We start from the raw sequence: 21,623 nt of genomic DNA on the forward strand, positions 1-21,623 counted from the left end.
CAGTATCCCACAGGTTTTGGTATGATGTATCATTGTTTTCATTAGTTTCAATAAATTTTTTGATTTCCTGCTTGATTTCTTCTTGGACCCATATGTCATTAAGTAGAATGCTGTTTAATTTCCATGTGTTTGTATAGTTTCCAGAGTTTCGTTTGTTATTAATTTCTAGTTTTAATCCATTGTGGTCTGAGAAGATACATGGGATAATTCCAATTTTTTTGAATTTATTGAGACTTGATTTGTGACCTAATATGTGATCTATCCTGGAGAATGATCCATGTGCTGATGAGAAGAATGAATATTCTGAGGTTGTTGGGTGGAATGTTCTGTAGATATCTGCCAATTCCAATTGGTCTAGAGTCTTGTTTAGATCTTGTGTTTCTCTACTGATTCTTTGCCTAGATGATCTGTCTAATATTGACAGTGGAGTGTTCAGGTCCCCTGCTATTATGGTATTAGTGTCTATTTCCTTCTTTAGGTCTAATAGAGTTTGTTTTATAAATCTGGCTGCTCCAACATTGGGTGCGTACATATTTATGATTGTTATGTCTTCTTGATGGATCAGACCTTTTATCATTAAGTAGTGTCCCTCATTGTCTCTTTTTATGGTTTTTAGTTTAAAGTCTATTTTGTCAGATATAAGAATAGCCACTCCAGCTCGTTTTTATTTTCTGTTTGCATGGTAAATCTTTTTCCATCCTTTCACTCTTAGTCTGTGTGAATCTTTATGGGTGAGGTGGGTCTCTTGTAGGCAGCATATAGTTGGGTCCTGCTTTTTGATCCAGTCAGCCAGTCTGTGTCTTTTAATTGGGGAATTTAAGCCTTTTACATTAAGAGTTGTTATTGAAAGGTGTTGATTTATTCCTAGCATTTTATTGGTTGTTTGGTTATAAACTTGTGATTTTAAAAATACACGTATTTCCTAGCTCTATCTGCTAAAAGGGCCTAGAAGCAATGACTCCCCAGCAGCAACAAGCATACTTAGCCCCCTCATCTGGTCTCTCAATTCCACTCTCCATTAATAGGACCAGGACTCTTTGGAAGAATGGCTGAGGCCATTTCTATTAGAAATTTCCATTTCCACCAGGGCCAAAGCTAAAGAAGGGAAAGTTCAAAGTAAGACTAAAACATTTTGTTATATCAGAAAGTAAGGAAGTTCTCAAAATCTGAAGAGGAGAACTGGGAAGATGATTTAATAAGGAAAAGATTGTCTTGTCAATAAATGGTGCAGGAACAATTAGACATCCAAATACAAAAACAAAAAACTTCAACCCTTATCTCACGGTATATATAAAAATTAACTCGAAGTGAATTATAAACCTAAATTTAAGAGCTAAAACTATAATACTTCTACAAGAAAACAAAAGAACATAACAATGATAAAATATAAAAGAAAAATCTGACAAACCAACATCAAATACTTCTTATCTTCAGAAGACACTGTCGAAAAATAAAATAAAAAGACAAGCCACAGACTGGGAGAAAATATCCACAAAACACATATCTGATAAAGGACTTGTATTCGGAATATATAAAGAACCCTCAAAACTCAACAATACAAAGACACTCAAAAATTTGACAAAAGATATGAGCAGACACTTCACTAAGAAGATATACCAATAGTAAATAAGCACATGAAAAGATGACCATTATCACTAGTTTTCATGGAGATACAAATTAAAGCCACAAGATACTACTACATACCTACTAGAATTACTAAAATTTTAAAAACTGACAATATCAAGTGTTGACGAGGATGTATAGCAACTAAAACTCATACACTGCAGGTGGAATGCACAACACATCCAGTTTGGAAAACAGTTTGACAGCTTCTTATAAAGTTAAAGATATTTACCATACAACCCAGAAAAATCCACTCCCAAGTATTTACCCAAGAGAAATAAAAATATGTCTCCATGAATGTATGTAAATGTTCACGACAGCTTTATTCATAATCACTAAAAATTGGAAACAATACAAATGATCTTCAACTGATAAATGGATAAGTTGTGCTATGTCCATATGATATGGGTTGAACATCTTGTCCCTTCCAAAGCTCATGTGGAAGACTGATCCCCAATGTGGCAGTGTTGAAAGGTGGGGCTTTTCGGAGGTGACTGAATCATGAGGGTCTTGCCCTCTTAATGGATTATCATGGAGTGGCTTGATAAGGAGAGCACATGAAAACACCCTTGCCATTCTTGCCATATGATTGCCTGTGTCGCCACAGGACTCTAGAGAGAGTTCCCACCAAGACAAAGGCCTTCACCAGATGCATCCCCTGGACCTTGGACTCCCCAGCCTCCACACTGTAAGAAATAAATTTAATTTTCTTACAAATTAACCAGTTTCAAGTATTCTGTTTATAGCAACACAAACTGACTAATACACCATACAATGAAACACTACTCAGCAATAAAAAGGAACAAACAACTGATACATGCAACAACACACATGACGCCAAATCTGCATTATGCTAAGTTAAAGAAGCCAGACAAAAGGCAATACTATAGGGACAGAAATCAAGTAGCGAGCAGAACTATGGTTCCTAGAGGCTGGGAAGAGGGGTTGTGGGGAGAGGGAGAGGTTGGTTAACAGATACGAAATCATAGCTTGATAGGAAAAATAAGTTCTTGTTGTCTACAGCAGTGCTTGGCATCTATAATTAACAATAATTTATTGTCTGTTCTCAAATGGCTAGAAGAGAGGAGTTCAAATGCTTTCATCACAAAGAAATGATAAACTTTTGCAATGATGAATATGCTAATTACGCTGATTTCATCATGACACATTGTATACATACATTGAAATATAACTCTGTACCCCATAAATATGTATAATCACTATGTGTTTTAAAATTTTAAGAAAGAGAAAAGAAATTAGACCAGTAGTTGCCAGAGGCTGAGGATGGAGGGAAGGGACTAACTGCTAAGGGACAGGAAGAACTTCATAAGGTGAAAGATGTTCTTGACCATAGAATATCTTCACCATAGTGGTGGTTACACAGTATATACGTTTTTATCAAAACACACGGAACTGTACACTTAAATAGGGTGACTTTTACCGTATATAAATTGTACCTCAAGAAACCTGAAACACCCTTCCCCCCAAAAACAAACTGATGGGGAGATGTCAAAACACAAGACCCAGTTTGAAGGGCAATTTGTTTGGGGTTTTATTGGCGATTGGCCTTTATGGAGATCTGAACCCCTGACCTTCGTGTTTATCAGCACCACACTCTACTGAGTGAGCTAACTGGCCAGCCCCTGAAGGGAAATTTTAATATCAAAATGAATGATGATAATAATGGAATAAAAAAAGAAGCAATGCATCTATACTGATATAAATCAATGTAATATAAAAAGGGAAAAGGAAAAATTTTTCTTCATAGTAGACTGCTGGTTTGGAAATGCAGAAAATCAGTGATAATGGATGCGGGCAAGAGTCATCAATGACTAGATGCCACTGGGGAAATCTGTAAGGGCACAGCCTATAAGTGTCTCCCCACACACAGGTTACGGATTAACTACAACAAAAAGGAAGTCTCCTTCTCGTGGAGCACATCTGGTATAGACAAGTGAAACCAATAGGCAACAGTAATGTCACTAAAAATGGGATAAAAAGTGATGTCATGTTCGGCTCTGAAAAGGACCAACACCAATTTGGTGGTGATCCTGCCAAAAAATGCATAATACAAATCCAATCATGGACAAGCAATCAGACACACCCAAAATGAAGGCCATTTTACAAAATAATTGACCTTTAAACATGTCAATGTCATGAAATACAAGGAAAGGCCTGAGGAAGTGTTACAGATTAAAGGAGACTAAAGAGACAGGTCAACTTAATGAAAGGTGTAAACCTGTATTGGACCCCAGAACAATGAAACCTAAACAAAAATGGAGGTGGGAAGGAAGCAAAAAAAGTTCATATAAAGGACATCACTGGGGCAACTGGCAAAATGTGATATAGGATATATGTTAGATAACAGTATTATAGCAATGCTAAATTTCCTGTATTTAATAATTAGGTTGCGGTTACTTAAGAGCATGCCCTTGTTCTTAAGAGATACATGCTAAGGGGGAGTAAAGCAGAAGTCAAATATCCGCCACTTACTCTCACATGATTCAGTAAAGTAAAATACGGAAAATAAAATTATATGTGTATTAACAGAGAAAAAAAGCAAATGTGGTAAAATATTAGACACTGGTTCATCTAAATGATATATTTCCATAGGTTTATAATCTTTGAAAATAAAGAGTTGAAAAAATAGCTAGGAAAAAATTAGTGAGTCCAATAGCTGTGCAGTGCTGATGTGTAAGCAGGAAAGAGGAGGCCTCAGCACAGCCTTCTATTAAGGAAGAAGGGTGCTGGGAAGGATCCAGCCCACATGGGTACCTGTGGACTGATTCCAGAGAACTTCCCCAGGTGCCCCCCACACCCATGGCCTGGAGCCCGGAACACTCCTTTCCAAAGCAATGTTTTTTCTCTATCCTCAGATTAGACTCGGGATATGCGCGGCTGCCACCTGGAGGCTCACTTCAGATTTCCAGCTCCACCCTGGCCCCCCAGCAAGGATTTCCACTATCTTCACCCATCAGGAGCCACCAATCCAAATCCGAAGCTTGGTCCAGATTGGGTCTGCATGATCATGTCACAACTGCCTCCCTCCCAATGACGGTATCAATCAGCACTATCACATTTTCTAACTAAAACTTTATTTTATCCAAAGTCAAGCTGTACACTTTTTTCTGAAAAACTGTATGAACAGCTCCTGTCTTCTATTAAACATCTAACTTGGCTTCCCATGGAACAGATTTTACCACCAAAAACTTGGTCAAAAATTAACTATTCTCGTTCATTTATTCAATAAGTATTTCCTGAGCATCTGATACATGCCAGGCAATCTTCCAGGTGCAACAGAAAAGAAAGCCACTGCTCCATCTAATAATGGAAGCGAATATGGACCCTTTGATACATGAGTTCTTCGACATAAGCGGTCATATTAACAAACTCAGTGACACCACCTAAACGCAAACTGCAATGTTTTCAATTGTTACTTTAAAAGATATTCCCTGCCAGAGGGTATTTCTATAATTTCTTTTATATGACTACTTGACAGTTCCCTGTTATATGTTACACACTCTTGAACACAGGTTTGAAAGCCAAATCTGAAACCTAAACAAACGCGGAGGTGGGAAAGAAGCAATCTGGCTGCACCCAAATCCCACACAGCAAAAACATAAAGTGGCAATCTCCCACAAAGGTTCCAGAAAGCTCTATGACTCTCAGGCGGGGCAGCAACTAGTGTGAGTGAGTGAAAAGGTTCATAGCAATCAAGGGCCCTGGCCCAAGCAGTCACCTCTGTAACCCTGAAGTGACTCAGGAAGCTGGGCATCTCCCACTCTAGCTCCAATCTTTAAAAACCCATTCTCATGCCATGCAAATCCCTCAGCAGGGGAGAAAAGGAGCATTTCTTCCCTCATCTCAATAGATGCCCAGGGGAACCTCTTGACTTCTTGACATACAGCTCCCACCTAGTTAACAACCTGTCATTCTGTACTTGCCCTGTCTCATTTCCTTTCAACCACACCCCCACAGCCCGCAACAGAGGGAGAAAGGCTGGGAGGGATGTGGGACCAGATGAGGAGACACCAGCCCTATATCCATCTAGGGGCTCTGTACTCCAGGAAGTGGAACACTATAAACGTGGTCTTTCCTGCTGGGGAATTGGGGGTAAGGACGAGTGGGGGGTGAGGGGTAATGGAGGAGAACACAGGAAATCCTTGAACACAGGCTGGCCCCATGATCCATGTACAACTCTCCACCCCCATCTTCGTCCCATGGCAGGCAGGTAAGCACCAAAGGTTGTAGTCCAAAATCATCATCACTCAGGTGAAGGGTAAAAATTTGAAGTGGGGGCAAGTTTAGGGCACTAGCACATATTAGGAGAGGCTATGTATTTTAGACAGCCAGGTATGAAATTTAGAAGTCACCTGTAACTGCAAAAAATACTAAAAAATTAAAGTATTTTACAAGAAAATAAACTTCAGATAGGCTTTAAAAAGAAAGAAATAGACCATAAGCATGGAAATCAAAGGAAAGAATTTGCAAAGAATTTGCCATGTGTCAGACTGTATGGGAAACTTTATAAAAATCTCCCTTTACCCCTCTCCTAATCTATTTGGATTGACTATGCTGTCTCTGAAGGAAAAATGTACTAAATGTGCCTTATTTTCCACTTTGAACAAACCACCCATTAATTATTATTTTTAGACCACAAAGTCTCCAACACCAAATAAAGTTATTAAGCAGGTGAATTAAGGGCAGGCGCTGGACAATGACAGACCTATGTCCAAAATTACTCTGACAAGAATTTAGGGGCCATTTAAGGAGATTCTGAATATTTTGGAGGTAAAGACACTTTTGAGACTGCTGAAAGCGATGGACCCTCTATGCAGCAGAATACACATGTAAACAGAAGCAATATCCTTCAAACCATCTCAGGAGGTTCACAGACCAATGGCCTCTCTAGAGATCCACAGATGCCCCTAAGTTGAGGACTCCTAGAAGAGAATAAACACTACTTTGCTAAACATAAAGTTTGAATCTTAAATTTGGAGGCTTGTGAATACTATCCTAATGTCATTTAGAGAAAAAATCATTTCTATGATGAATGCTAACAGGATTTTATAATACAAAGTCCTACATATAAAATAAGCTTACCTCAAAATTCACAGGCAAGTTCCGTTTAAGTGCAATCTCAAACACCTGACTTATTTCAGATTTATTGAGATTTTCTTCTTCTGATTCTCTCCCATTCACCTAAAAGAATAATTGTTTAGTAGTTAGCTTTTACTAAAACCATCAATATCCCAGCTGCAATGATAAACCTTAAAATCACTGAACTTTGGCTTTATGGATTTAACCAAGGCCACATATGTACCATGTGTCAATGAATTTTAAAAGTTAAAAAAAAAATACTGTCAAACTTGGATCAGATTGTACTTCATGAATCCACCATAAACAATACACACATAACAGACCCTTGGGTGTGAATCACCGTAATTGTGGTGCAGCCAGATGCCACTGCTGCTTGGGAACAGTGCCTTCCTAAATACTGTATTGTTAAGCCACGTTATGGAGATATAAAAATACAGACAGATCTGTGTGGGATATGGCAAGTTCAGATACAAGTCTCTCCAGCTGAAATATGCTTGTTTCTCATTTGGACATAAAGTCACTGGAAACCACTTTTACTTTCACTTTTTTTTTTTTTTTGGCGGCTAGGCAGTACGGGGGATCCAAACTCATGATCTGGGGGTTACAAGAATGCACTCTAACCAGCTGAGCTAATCAGCCCAAAACCACTTTTAAAAAAGATGCAGTTGGGGGCCTGCCCATGGCTCACTTGGGATAGTGTGGTGCTGACAACACCAAGTCAAGGGTTAAGATCCTCTTACCGGTCATCTTTTAAATAAATAAATAAATATACATAAAAAGGATGCAGTGAAATAGAAATTACAAACTTGTCATGTATCTCATACTTACTGCTACTGGCAAAAATTCAAGATCTAAACTAATAAAGTCTCCTCTACAAAGGCAGAGATTCTATCTTTGCAACAAGATTCATTTACAGTCCTCTAGCCAGGGATGGGATTAAAGAGGGACAGGGATCTTCTCTCTGCGGGCTGATAACATGGATTTTATATTGAGTTGTTGTGATATGAGAAACTAGATAAGCTCAGTAACGGCAAACTCTCCCAAAACATGGCAAGAGAGCTGCACTTTTCTTCACATTATTGCTTCTCTTTTGTCAAAGAATTTGTAAAATCTTCTTTCCAAAATTAGAATTATCTAACAGGAACCCATGGCTAAAATTGCTAAATAGGCAAGGTGCAGGACTCTCCAAGATTTTATCTGCTGTGCAGATCCTTATTTTTATCAGATAGATCTCACCCACACTGAACCAATGTTACAAGCTTTAATTAAAATAAAATTAAATGAATAAAAAACTTTAGGTTAAAAAACCTATTAACACAATCCAGGGTATAATCCTGAACAAATAAACGTATTCCAGATGCTATTTATAATTCTCTCCTTCTACAAAATGTTTTCCTTCCAATATGGTTTCACTTTACTCTTTGCCTACTCAAAACTATTTGCATAGCATTTCTGGTGGTTTATTAACCTAAACACACTTGTATTTTTGTTTTTTTAAGTCCTAAGCAGAAAGAGGGCCTGCTTTTTTATGAGTTAATCTTTAAAACCAGAAATCTCCTAAGCAAGGTACCTTAGAAGGCTAGGGTTCCACAGGTTTGGTTTGAAATCTCTTTTTCAAATAGATTTTAAACTAAACAAAACACAACTGTATTTTAAAAAGTATGTTCAACAGATGATGCTGGGAAAACCAGACATCCACAAGCAAAATAATGAAGTAGGACCCTTACCTCACACCATACGCAAAATTAACCCAAAGTGGATCAAAGATTTAAACACACAATGGAGAACTATAAAACTCTCAGAAGAAAACATAGGGGAAAAGCTTTATGACACTGGATTTGGCAATGATTTCTTAGATATGACACCAAAAGCATAGGCAACAAAAGAAAAAAATAGATTAATAATACTTCATCAAAGTTAAACACTTTTGTACATCAAAGGATACTATCAAGAGAGTGAAGACAAGTCATAGAATGAGATTTGCATATGTATCTGATAAGGGATTAATATCCAGAATATATACAGAACTACCTCATCAACAATAAAACAACACAATCCAAAAATGGGCAAAGGACTAAAATAGGCATTTATCCGAAGACATACAAATGGCCAAAAAAGTACATGAAATGATGTTCAACATCACTAACCATTAGGGAAATACAAATGAGAACCACAATACCACTTTGCACACATAAGGATAGCTATTTTCAAAAGAACAGAAAATAACACATGTTGGTGAGAACATGGAGAAATTGGAGCATCGCTGGTAGGACTGTAAAATGGTACAGCTGTTGTGGAAAAGTCTGATAGTTCCTCAAAAAGTTAAACAGAGAATTACTATAAGACCCAGCAACTCTACTTCTAGATATATACCCAAAAGAAATCAAAGTAGGGATTCAAACAGATATTTGTACACCAATATTCATAGCAGCATTATTCACAACAGCAAAAAGGTGGAAACAACTCAAATGTCCATCAACAGATAAATGGATAAACAAAATGTGAAATATCCATATGGAATATCATTCAGCATTAAAAAGGAATAAGTTTCTGAAACATGCTACAACATGGATAAACCTTGAAAACATTAAGTGAAATAAGCAGACACAAAAGAACAAATATCCACTTTTATGAAGTACCTAGACCAGGAAAATGCATAGAGGCAAAAAGTAAAATAGAAGTTACCAGAGCCTGGGAGTAAGGGGATTGTGGAGTTACTGTTTAATGGGTACAGAGTTTCTACTTGAGATGATGAAAAAGTTCTACAAATGGATAGTGGTGATGATTGCACAACACTGAGAATATATTTAATGTCACTGAACTGTATAAACTTAAAAATGGCTAAAACTTTTTAAAAAAAGCAACAAGAAAAAAAGCATGTGTTTCAATACCAAATTAACACACTAGATATTGTCAACACATTAACTTCTGCTAACAAGTTAGCTCATTTTTGTGCACAACAGAATAAAGCTTTTTGACAGCTGTTTATTTGAAGAGTACCCAGAGATTTTTTTTTAAATAGATGAACTGTTTGATATGATGGTGATGGGTGGAGAGGGGGAAAAAGAAGGAACTGGTAAAGGGACATGAAAATCAACTACACTGTATATTGATAAAATAAAAAATAAAAAAATTGAAAATAAATAAATACATGAACTGTTAAAAAGAAAAAAAAGGGAAAAAAGGTCCACTCTTAAGCTGATTAACTGTGTTTATGAGAATGTTCACCTTACGTGCAACCAGAACAAAATTTGGAAATAACTTGGATGCTGAGGCCAATGTAAGAACTCAAGTGCCATGTATATATCCCAATTTTCAAACGTTTTGTTCACTAATCAGCCCAATTAATTTTAACTTTTATTTTTAGTTCTGACCTATTTCAAACATACAGAAAAGTACAGTTAATTTAACAGGCAATTGTCCTGGATTTAAAAGAGATGTCAACATGAAGTACTACTGACATCAGATTTTTTTAAAGAAAAACAATAAAGCCCTTCTCACTATCCTTCCTATTGCAATTAATAACTATTCTAGAGTGGGACTGTATCTTTCCCAGCCATGTTTTTTTTTTTTAATGGACAAAAACAATACTGATACTCCTCAACTTACAATGGGGCTATGTCCTGATAAACCCATCGTTAAGTTGAAAATATCATAGTTAAAAATGCATCTAATACCCCAGTAAACCACTGTAAAGCCAAAAAATCTTAAGCTGAACCACTGTAAGTCAGGGACCATCTGTATATAGTATAATTTTTTGTTTTGAAAATTCATGTAAATCATTCTTACGGATTGCCTTTATCAATATTGTAAATTCAAACTTACAAGTCCATACTGATTAAATGCCTTTTTTTTTTTAAATTGAGGTTCCACATAAGACTGAGAAAACAATGCTACTGCTAAGTTCTAAACCTTAAGCCAGTGGTGGTTCTCAATCAGAGTAGCACTAAAATCACTTGGGAGCTTCACAAGGCAAGAATGCTTGAGCTCACTCCACACAGGGGAACTCGAAATTTTTGTAGCTATGGCCTGGCCTGGATAACTATTTTATTTATAGCATTTGTTTATTTTTTAACATAAGTCCCCAGTTGATTTTACTAGCAACCAGAGTTGAGATTCATTGCTCTAAGCCATTGCTTCCAAAGTAATTTTAACAGGGACAAAGCACCAGTAAAATAAAATGCAAAACAAGGAACAAAGATAAACATTTATTTGGAAGTGAGATTATGCTGTTCTTTTACATAATTCTATACTATCTGGATTGGACAAAATGTTGGAAATGAGGCAGCAGTGATTGACTCAAAACTAATCCATAAATACCATTACCAGTAAGATGACAAAAGTTCAGCAGGCTCATAATCCACAAAGTGGGAATTACTGTTAACATGAATTCCATAGTGTATAGTTCCATATATAATTCCATAGTGTAAGGTCCTCTACGTGCAACTAACTGTTCAGCACCTGATGCACGTGAACGTGGGGCACAGCCCACCTATAGCACTACCAGATTTCAAATACATCTCCAACAAGTGCTAGCTAATCAGGACTTCTGCCTCTTCTTGTACTGCTACTACACACTACTTTTAAAATAAACCCATAATTTTGTTGAAGAAAAAAGAGCCATATTTGCATGGTAACTGCAAAATGCTTTCATTTTTAGATTTACAAACACCTATAGAAGGATAAATCAGGGATTTTTTTTCACTTTTATATTATCTATTTCTTTTCAATCACCTTTGCACACACACTTCTTTCTGCATTTGTCCCCTTATTTTGTGGACAGTAAACGGTAAGAAATAAATGGTGGTGGTCACAGGTAAGCTCAGTTGGTTAGAATGTGATGCTGATAACACCAAGGTCCAGAGTTTGATCCCTGTGTACCGGCCAGCTGACCGAAAAGGAAGGAAAAAAAATGTTGGCGGCCAAACATTATTAAAGATAAAAGAATGCTGTCATACTTTTTAAAAAAAAAAAAATCCAAACAGGATGGTCTGGGTTCTTGTCACAAAATACTATGCGATGAAGTCCTTCCTGGTGAATTACTGACTAGATGAGAACACCACATATGCTTTATGCACAGCACAGAAATACACTGTTCACTCATTGATTCTTGAGTGTGGAAAAACTCATCTACGTTATTATCAGAAGACTCACAATCTGCAATTGACAGATGCTCAATCTCACTGCCTTCATTACAGTATGGAGTGCTGCCATCTGTCTCTTTACATTTATCTTCTGATTTGGCTAATGATCGGAAATGGCTTCCTCTGTCAATTTTCTTTTTGCCATTACGAACGAAAAAAGAAATTCTGAATCCTCACCTGGGTTCAATGAAGGCAAAAAGGAGACTCAAAAGATAAAGTCTCCAGGGGCCGGGCCTGTGGCTCACTTGAGAGAGTGCGGTGCTGATAACACCAAGGCCACGGGTTCGGATCCCATATAGGGATGGCTGGTTAGCTCACTTGGGTGAGCGTGGTGCTGACAACACCAAGTCAAGGGTTAGGATCCCCTTACTGGTCATCTTTAAAAAAAAAAAAAAGGATAAAGTCTCCAGTCTTCTTTTGTATCTTCTTGAAAGACAATGCAATACAACGGGCAAGGCCATAAGATTGCTACAGGATGATATGATAATGACCATTTTTCACTACTGTATCATCCACACAGAGGTTTCATCATTCCTCCATTTTCTGATGATTTTAGTCTTATTGAGCATGTTTGAGAATAGCTGATGAATGGTGCTGAAATAATATGTAAGATGACTAACAGCAAACTGTTTCAAAACATAGGAAAAGTAAGATCCCTGAGGTTCCATAATGTAAAGATTTACAAAAAGGTCCAAAGGGCCAGAATGATAGCTGTAAGACAGAGGAGTTTTATTCTATTTTTAAAAATAAGTCTGGCACAGCCTTATAACCCCAAGGTCACAAGTTCGGATCCCTGAACCAGCCAGCCGCCAAAAAAAAATGTCGGTTTTCTCTTAGTTTTTTGCAAGACTTCTCAAAAAGAATAAAAGACATGTAATATCATTCCTTAAAGAGCATGAAAAAGTAGCTCAATAATAAAAATTGGGTCCAATGGACAATGACAGTATAATGAGTGTGAAGGTCTACAATTTTAGTTTTAGTCCTACTTAAATATGTACCTGTCCCAACTAAAGATAAGGACTCAAGACCAGGAAGAGCTGCATTTATTTATTTTGACAGAAGTAAAAAAAAAAAAAAAAAAGCATTAAAAACTTCAAAGAATACAATAAAAAAAAGTCTTCCACTACTTCCACTAGGAGGAAACTACTTTTAAAGTTTGATAAAACCTTCAAAATATAAACTATGAACATCCAAACATACACAGGTTGAGTATCCCTTATCCAAAATTCTTGGAACCAGAAGAAGTGTTTTGGATTTTGGATGTTTTTGGATTTTGGAATATTTGCAGAATACATACCAGTTGAGCATCTCTAATCTGAAAACCCAAAATCCAAAATGCTCCAATGAGCATTTCCTTTGAGTGTCATGTCGGTGCTCAAAAAGTTTTGAATTTTTGGGCCGGCCTGTGGCTCACTTGGGAGAGTGTGGTGCTGATAACACCAAGGTCATGGGTTCGGATCCCTATATAGGGATAGCCGGTTAGCTCACTTGGGAGAGCGTGGTGCTGATAACACCAAGTCAACGGTTAAGATCCCCTTACTAGTCATCTTTAAAAAAAAAAAAAAAAAGTTTTGAATTTTGAAGCATTTCAAATTTCAGATTTTCGGATTACGTATTAGGGATACTCAACCTATATATACACACACATGCACATACCGCTGGCTTTTATGTTTACTTAAACACAAACAGAATCACACTACACACAGAACAGCTCTGCATCTTGATCCCCCACAACAGATTATGGACCCTTTCGTGATCTACAACACTTTGGTACTCCTTGGGATAAATGTATCCATTTATTTAACCATTTCCCTAGTAATGGACATTTAAGATAGCTCCTGTTTTTCTCCACTGCAGATACTACAGCTATGACCACCTTGCTAATAGTTCAGACACTGAATGAAAGCTATCCTTTATTAGATTTAAAAACAAAAATCCCACGTTTTCCCAATTCAGGACCTTTGTTACTCCCTCTCTGGGAATGTACTGTCCTGGCTCTTTTGTTCATCTTTAGCCTCAGCTAAAATGATTCTTCCTCAGGGACAACACTTCTGAATGCACCATTATTACTCCAACCAGAACAGGACATTTTATGTTCTCCTAATCCTTGCTACTTTTCTATCCTAGTACTCACTGCACTTTTTAATGACAGTAATGTTCATGTCTATCAGGTCCATTGACTAAGCTCCAAAGGGGCAGGGACAATGCTGGCTGTTTTCACCTCAGGGCCTATCACAATGCCAATCATGGAGGAACCAGACTACACCTGCCCTGTAAACAAAGTGGTGGCTTTACTGGCTATCTTCGAGAAAAGATTAATTGATCCATCACACAATCACATGCTCTACAAATTTTCAACAGCAACACTGACGATTTGTTTAAAATGATCGTTTCCAATGCTGACAGGCAGTGGGCAAACAGGCTACTTATGCGTACTGGCAGGGGTCTAAAATAGTACCATCTTTCTGGTGGAGAACTTGGCCATATAGATCACCATGCATATCCTTTATCTTTTTGTGTGGTTTTTTTTGTTTGTTTATTTTTATTTGGCAGCTGGCCAGTACAGCGATCAAACCTTGGACCATGGTGTTATCGGCACCACATTCTATCTAACCAACTGAGCTAACCATTCAGGCACCATGGATACCCTTTAATTGAGCAATTCCACTTATAGAGCTGTGGCTCACAGAAATAATGATGGACACACACAAAGGTTTCATTACAACAATGTTCTTCACTCCCAATTTTACAACAGCAAAAACTGCAAACCTAAGTAATCAAGCCCCTATTGCAAAAATAAACAGGTATGTTTACACAACGGAACACTTAGCAGTCATTAAAAAGTGCTTAGGTGCATGCTAAATTTGAATCCTGTAAGGAATTATAAGTAAATGACATAATAACATATTCCTGAGACACACTTCAATGAAAAAAGATGGTGACTATACAATATCATCCCATTTTTTTGAATGATAGGTGTGTGTATTTACTTATATATGCACTGACATCCACCAAAATATTTATAGTGATTATCTACAAGCGGTAAATTTATAAGTCATTTATTTTTCCTTTTTTTTTTCTTGAATTAAAAAGAGTTTATAGTTCACACGCATTATTTTTAAGAGGAAAAAGTTATCTTTTAAAAATGTCTGTCTTTACTCTCTACCACCCACCTAGCAGAAGGCCTGGTAAAATCAAGGGACAGCACACTTAAGCAGGAGGCCAAGTATTTCATTTACTACTTCAAAGAAGTAGCCTTACCCTACAGTTAATGATTCTCCATTTCTGAAACACTGGCTAAGGCCAGTTTTTGAAACATTTCTGAAAGGCATTGTCTCTATTTCAAACTACAGAGCTAGTAAAGGGGGGAAGAGGAGGAAAGCCACAGGGCACAAGTAGATGTAAACATTGCTCTGAGCAAAACTCCTTACAGAATTCAGGTGCACTGATGAAAACTGCCCAGTAGAGCAAGTCTTTTATAGCCACTGTCCTCAGGACTGCGCCAACCAACACTTCCCTAGTGAGTGAGGGTGCTAGAGACACCACCAAACACTTTTCCTTTGCAACAAAACTCTGAATACTTCCATGGAAGATTCAAAGGGAGAGAAAAACTGCCTGGGAAGCACTGATAATACTCAGGATCTGTGGTTCCCAAACCCTGACCATGCTTTATAATCACTCCAAGGCACATCAACAAAATAAAAAAGCATAAGCCAGATTCCTGGGTTTTACCCTAGACCTATCGCATTAGAATCGTGCGGGTCAGGTGTAGGAATTTCTTTTTTTTTTTTTTTTAACTTTTCTCGTGATTCTGATGCAGACAATCCACACACCAGTGTTCAGCAATCATTTACCAATTGTTGGCTAGAAGGAACTGAGAAATATCTACTCCATCTGACTCCAATCAGATTAGCACCAAAGTCAACTAAAGAAATGAAAGGCCTCCAAATCAGCTCAGATTTCAATGTTTTAATAAATCTCACCACGGAGAAGCTTATCTTTTTAACTTCACTAAATCCTCTTTTAAGTTACAACTCTTTTATTTGATTTTTAGTGAATCCTGAAAACAGATCGCCTCTGTCAGAATATGTGATTACACTGGAAATGCAGCATAACAAAAGGAAAGCAAAATGCTCCCATGCAGCCAGCCATGAAGACACAGAGTGCCATCCTGAGCTTGGGTGCCCTGGGTGGCAGGCTAAATAAGACCTCAGCAAGCACCCTGCCCAAGGTCCACTCAGATCCGTACCTCTCATCACACATTTAGCACAATGTTCTGTGCAAAACCTTGTTCTCTGTGAACTTGTTTCCTGGAGAGGAAAAGTCAAATGCTACCCAGGGGTATTTTCAGGTGACATTTCCCACTATGATTAAACAGAATCATGAAATCTCAATGTTTTCTGTTCAGTGGGTTTCTTCTGGACCTTTAGTGACTAGATTTGTGGTAAGACTACCTTATCAGAGTTATTCACTAATGCTTTGGCCCCTCAATGGCACGAAGTCACTGATTTCCTAAAAATTATATTCCGATGTAGTCACGAAAAGTTAAAATCCTTTTCCTACCATGGTAATTTTAAAACATGGCCTCAAAGTCTTTGACACTCCTCTTATCCAGAAGTGGGGTTCTTTCTCCACATTCCCCACACTGTGAATGTACTAAAAGCCACTGAATTGCACACTTAAAATGGTGAATTTAGTTTTTTTTAACCTCAATTAAAAAAAATTAAAAGTGGAGTTCTATACCTCCTTCCTTTGAATCTGGGCTCTGAGCCTGCTTGACCTATAGAATATGGCAGAAGCGATGCTGTGATTTCTGGGATCAGGCCTTAAGAAACTGACAGCTGCTTCCATTTCCCATCTTCTGAGACACTCACTCTTGAACCCAGCCACCATACCATGAGGAAGCATAAGCAAGTCCTTGCATAAGTACACTAAGAGAGGAACTGAGGTCCCCAGGCCAGAGCCCCAGCATAGTTCCCACTGACAGCCAGCAGCAACTTACCAGCCATGTGAGTGAGCCATCTTGAAAGTGGATCCTCCAGCCTCCTGTAGAGCCACCTCAGTCAAAGCTATGTGGAGCAAAGATAAGCTACCCCTGCCAAGTCCTGCCTAAATTGCAGATCTGTGAGCAAAATAAATGCCTGGAAGATGTTTAAACCATCATTAAGTTTTGTGATGGTTGGTTACACTGCAGTAGATAACAGGCATTTTATAATAGAAGTGCTGGTGAAAAACAGCTTTAGAAAATTCTCTAACCTGGTATGCTAAATCACAGTAGATTCTGACAAGCATCACCTTCAGCACTGAAAAATTCATCCATATGTGTTCTTCACAACTCCACTGAGCCACAACCTTTCTAACATGTTCATACCATATTATGTCACTCAAAACTATACCACAGGGTGAAAAAGGTGGCAGCTGACTTTCTTGCTCAGAAATTTAGAAAGGAAAAAAGCAAGAAAGCTACAGGGTACAAAATCTTGTAGGCTTTTAAATAATAAACATTGTGGACAGTTGTTAATGCACCTTCTTAGAAAAAGTAACTTGAGGTGACATCTTTCATATCACCCTCTGATTCTGTCCAAATCTCCAGGAGCCTCAACTCTGTTCTCGCCTTACCTCCAGCCTGTCAGGCAGAGACTCATTCTGCAGGATCCTCAAGGCTTTAGCAGCAGCATCATGTTTCGCAGCCTGTCTTGTCTTTCCTTTCCCATTAAATTGCTGTCCTCCCACAGAAAGTTCAACTTGATAAAGTACAGGTGGAACCGGAAATGGGTAAAAGTACCTAAAAATAAAAGAGGGTTAGAAAAATTACAGTCTCAGATTGAGAAGTCACCTATACATTCTCTGGCAAATTCCAAGTATTTTCTTCATCATGGGTCCTAATCACATTAGTGTGTGCTTGGCTAATGACAACTCCTCATCGATATATCCAGAGATTGCCTAAAAGTTTAAACTGGATTAGAATTGTTATACCATATAAGCAAATACAGTTTAGCAATTAAAACTTATGTTCCACAAAACACAATGGCTTATAAATTACATGAGCTCAATTTTTAATACTAGTCTGTATTGACAAAATCTAAAATGAATTAAGCTTTTGCTTAGACAGAAATTTAACTTGCTCTACTTTCTCAAACCTTAGATTGCACTTGCATGTCAACACAGAAGGCTGGGAATTTTAAAGCAGAAGTCTTTTAGGAAGGACACTCAGTTCTGGGAATACCAACAGCCTACAGCCTAGCAGAGCCTAGTTTCTAACATTTCAGAGCTTTTATTTTCAAAATGGCTTTGGTTCCCCACCCAAGGAGGGCAGGGAAATGAAGACCTCCATTTTGATCATTAGTCTATCCACTTATGCCTTATAACCACCAGTAAGAGGTTTTACACACATGGCATTTTTGGGTTTCAATTAATATTTTGTTACACCAAGGCTATTTACAAAGCACAGAAATTCAAAAGTCAAAAAGTACCCAATAAAAAATAATCAGGAAATCCACAAATGCTGAGAATCATGATGTAGTGGGAATCATGTCCAAATATGATTCAGTTACACAAAGCAATTACAAGAGTGACCTTTAACCAGACTGCTTGGGGCACAAGCCACATTGCTAGTCAGGAATATGCTTAGGCACTTTCCAATGACAGCAGTTAAAACAGCACCAAGACACAGTTCCAAAGGCAGAAGCACTCTTAAGACTGACTTCAACACTTGGCAGGTCCAGAGAAGACCAAATCATTACTCATTCCACAATCTATAGATGTTATTCTATATAAAATATCAGCTACACTTGCAACTGTACTTTACAAAAAAAACCCCAAACACACACATACCTTGGGGGATAAGCACCTCCTCTCATGTTGTAGTTATAGGTGGACTGCATCCGAGAGTAAGGGTCAACAGGCTTATACATTGGTTTTTTTCCAAGTTTCATGCACAGTGCATTTAGCTCTACCGTAGGGGTTATGCTTTCTGCAACACAGAATCAACACAAAGAACTGTTTTTTCCTGACATAAAAATGATAACTAAAATCAAAAAGAAAAGCATGCTTTCTACCAATTGGATTCGTGATGTATTACATAAAAAGGCCTGAGTATTTCGCCGCTAGGAGTCAGGTCAGGAAATCCAAGAATCGGCTGTGGTTTTCTGATATTCATACACAGTCAACAGCACAAAATATACTGTAAGGGCTATTAGAAGGAACAACAATTTAACCCAAGATGTAACCAGTGAAAGCCATACAGTACAGTTGCCAGAAATAAGTTCCAATAAACATCAAAATCCACAATTAAAAAATCCTATGTGACTATCCAAATTATTTTATTGTTTGTAAATACTTTTTTTCTTTTTTCTTTTTTTTTTTTTTTGACAGTTGGCTGGTAAGGGGATCTGAACCTTTGACCTTGGTGTTACAAAGCTACACTCCAACCAACTGAGCTAACCATCCAGCCCTTGTTTAGGAATACTCAACCAATGTAACTTTGGTCATACTGATTTACCAGGTCACTGGCTTACACTTAGAAGCATGCTTGTACACACCATTTATTGGACAACGCACTTATTGAGTACTAACTTGATGTAAGGCACTGTGCTAAGCCTGAGGGACACAATGCTTGTCCCAGAGGACTTGAAAGTATACAAAACACACTCAAAGACTACATTACAATGTTATGTGTGCCATAAGGAAAGATGTAAAATCACTGAGGAAGAGGCACGTTGATTCTATTTGGAGAAGTCATATGAAGCCCACAAAATACTCAGGTATTTCCATTCTTTACATTTATAATGGGATTTGACCTGTGGTAATACTTGTTAGAAAAATGAGTTCCATTTTCATATACAATAGGAGCAAGTATATCTGGGAAATCTCAGAATTATCAACTTTAAAAAACACACACTATTCATTTTCCAATTTTCCCCCCTCAGTTCACCCAATTCATACATCTCCACAACTATTTAAAAAGAAAACCAGCCTAAAAAGCTTAGCGTCAGTACACAATCACATTTAAAAACAACACTTTCATATAAAACACAGAACAAAACTAGCAATCGCAAAATTCAATTTAAATGCACACAAAAATCCACTTTAAAATGCGTTTTTAGGATGTGTGTAGAAAAAAACAAAACTGGGTCTGGCCAATTAACTCAGCTGGTTATAACACCAAGGTCACAGGTTCAGATCCCAGTACTGGACAGCCACCAAAAAAAAAAAAAAAAAGAAAAGAAAAGAAAAAGAAAAATGACTTAATTCTGTACTATAATCCGTTCCACTAAATTTACTGCATGAACCAAATTTATAAGAATATCTTTGGGGTTTGCACAATTAGAGGGTCACATGAGTTACCAACCTCTCTCCTCTTCACACTAGGATGATTTTTTACATAATTCATACAGTCACATTTTAAGTACAGCCTGCATCATTTTAAGAGCAGCTCTGAACCACAGAATTTATCTGCAGTAGAGAATGAACTCAAAGAAAGAATACCACAAAGAAATCAAAAGCAACAAGGAAGGGGTGACCAAGATCTTCTCAGATTCACTCCTGCATGCCAAGGCCTGGGATGATTTCATGCAGATGAGAGGGACTCTGCTAAAACAGCTACTCCTGCCACAGCCTTCAGGTCAGTGGTTCCCAATCCTTCACCAGACACACTTCCTTAATCACTATCCTCCCTGCTTGGGCCCCTTGTTTGAAGAGAGATTACCTACTGGTTTCTATTTATGTAATAAATATTTAAATTATTTTCTCATTCTTTTAAATGATCGGGAGATGTGTAACTGACAACTAGCACTTATGATCAACTAATTATAATCAATATTACCACACTAACTCGACATGATTCCAGCTAAAACCTATATTTCTGATAAACTGTACAAACTTAGCAAGGGAAAAAAACGTATTTTCATTAAGCTTTTCTGAAATCTTAGAAATTGTTTGGTGACAACCTCCTACAGATTGTCAGGAGTTAAGGGACTACAGTTTGGGAACCACTGCTTTAGAGTGAACTTAAGGATTCCTAAAAGATAAGCATCTGTCAGTAGTAGTGTAGAATCTGTGCTATCAAAATCAAAACGTTAGTTAAGAAATCATCCACATACATATTATATATGGGTACCTCTAGACACATTTTGAAAGGAACCTATCTTGGCCCACACATAATACCTGGATTCCATCCTTCACTAAAAACAGGGTGGGACTACGGGTTTAGGAAATTTTGTTCCTTCCAAAGCTTTGGGAGCAGTTGTGTGTTGGGCTTTTTTAATACCATTTCCTTCAGCTTCCCAAAGCTGAACTCCCCAAGTGTCAGCTGTACTGTAAACACCTACAAACGAAAAGTGTGAGCTCTCAATTCATGAAACTTGATGTTAACTGCAATGTGTCACTTGGACTTTGAACACTTTTTAAGGTCATGGTTTAAAAGGCCTGGTCATTTTCTTGGTAATTTATCCCTTCATTACCTTTTCTTTTTTGTTATTTTTATAAACAGAAAAAGATTTTTGATCCATATGCATCCATTAACTAGCATTGCACAGCATTCCATGAAAAATTATGCTTTGAAAGATGGAGTCAAGTACAGACCATAAAAAAAAGTTTTCTTATATATTAAAATATTAAACACTGATTATTTGGAACATATCCAAATAGAAATTATCTTCCAATTATTTCTCATGGAAGAGATTTTGCAAACTTGACTAGACACATAGTAGTATCTCATGTAAATTATGACAGTGTTTGCTTTGGTGCCATAATGTA

The 21,623-nt window shown here is 37.5% G+C and overlaps 1 protein-coding gene across 5 annotated transcripts in view; it reads right to left on the reverse strand.

Moving 5' to 3' along the window:
- Positions 1-21,623, reverse strand: part of STAU1 (staufen double-stranded RNA binding protein 1) — a 57,948-nt gene that overhangs the window by 14,232 nt on the left and 22,093 nt on the right. For 4 of the 5 annotated variants that reach the window (XM_063098503.1, XM_063098507.1, XM_063098505.1 and 1 more), the window contains 3 exons: positions 18,702-18,840; positions 17,487-17,652; positions 6,727-6,825 (listed from right to left, as the gene is read on the reverse strand). In XM_063098503.1, coding sequence (XP_062954573.1) covers positions 6,727-6,825; positions 17,487-17,652; positions 18,702-18,840 — 404 coding nt within the window. The remainder of the gene's footprint in view (positions 1-6,726; positions 6,826-17,486; positions 17,653-18,701; positions 18,841-21,623) is intronic. The other variant, XM_063098506.1, reaches the window with a different exon arrangement.

The sequence above is a fragment of the Cynocephalus volans genome, chromosome 1 (assembly GCF_027409185.1).
Source record: "Cynocephalus volans isolate mCynVol1 chromosome 1, mCynVol1.pri, whole genome shotgun sequence".
NCBI classification, from domain to species: Eukaryota; Metazoa; Chordata; class Mammalia; order Dermoptera; family Cynocephalidae; genus Cynocephalus; species Cynocephalus volans.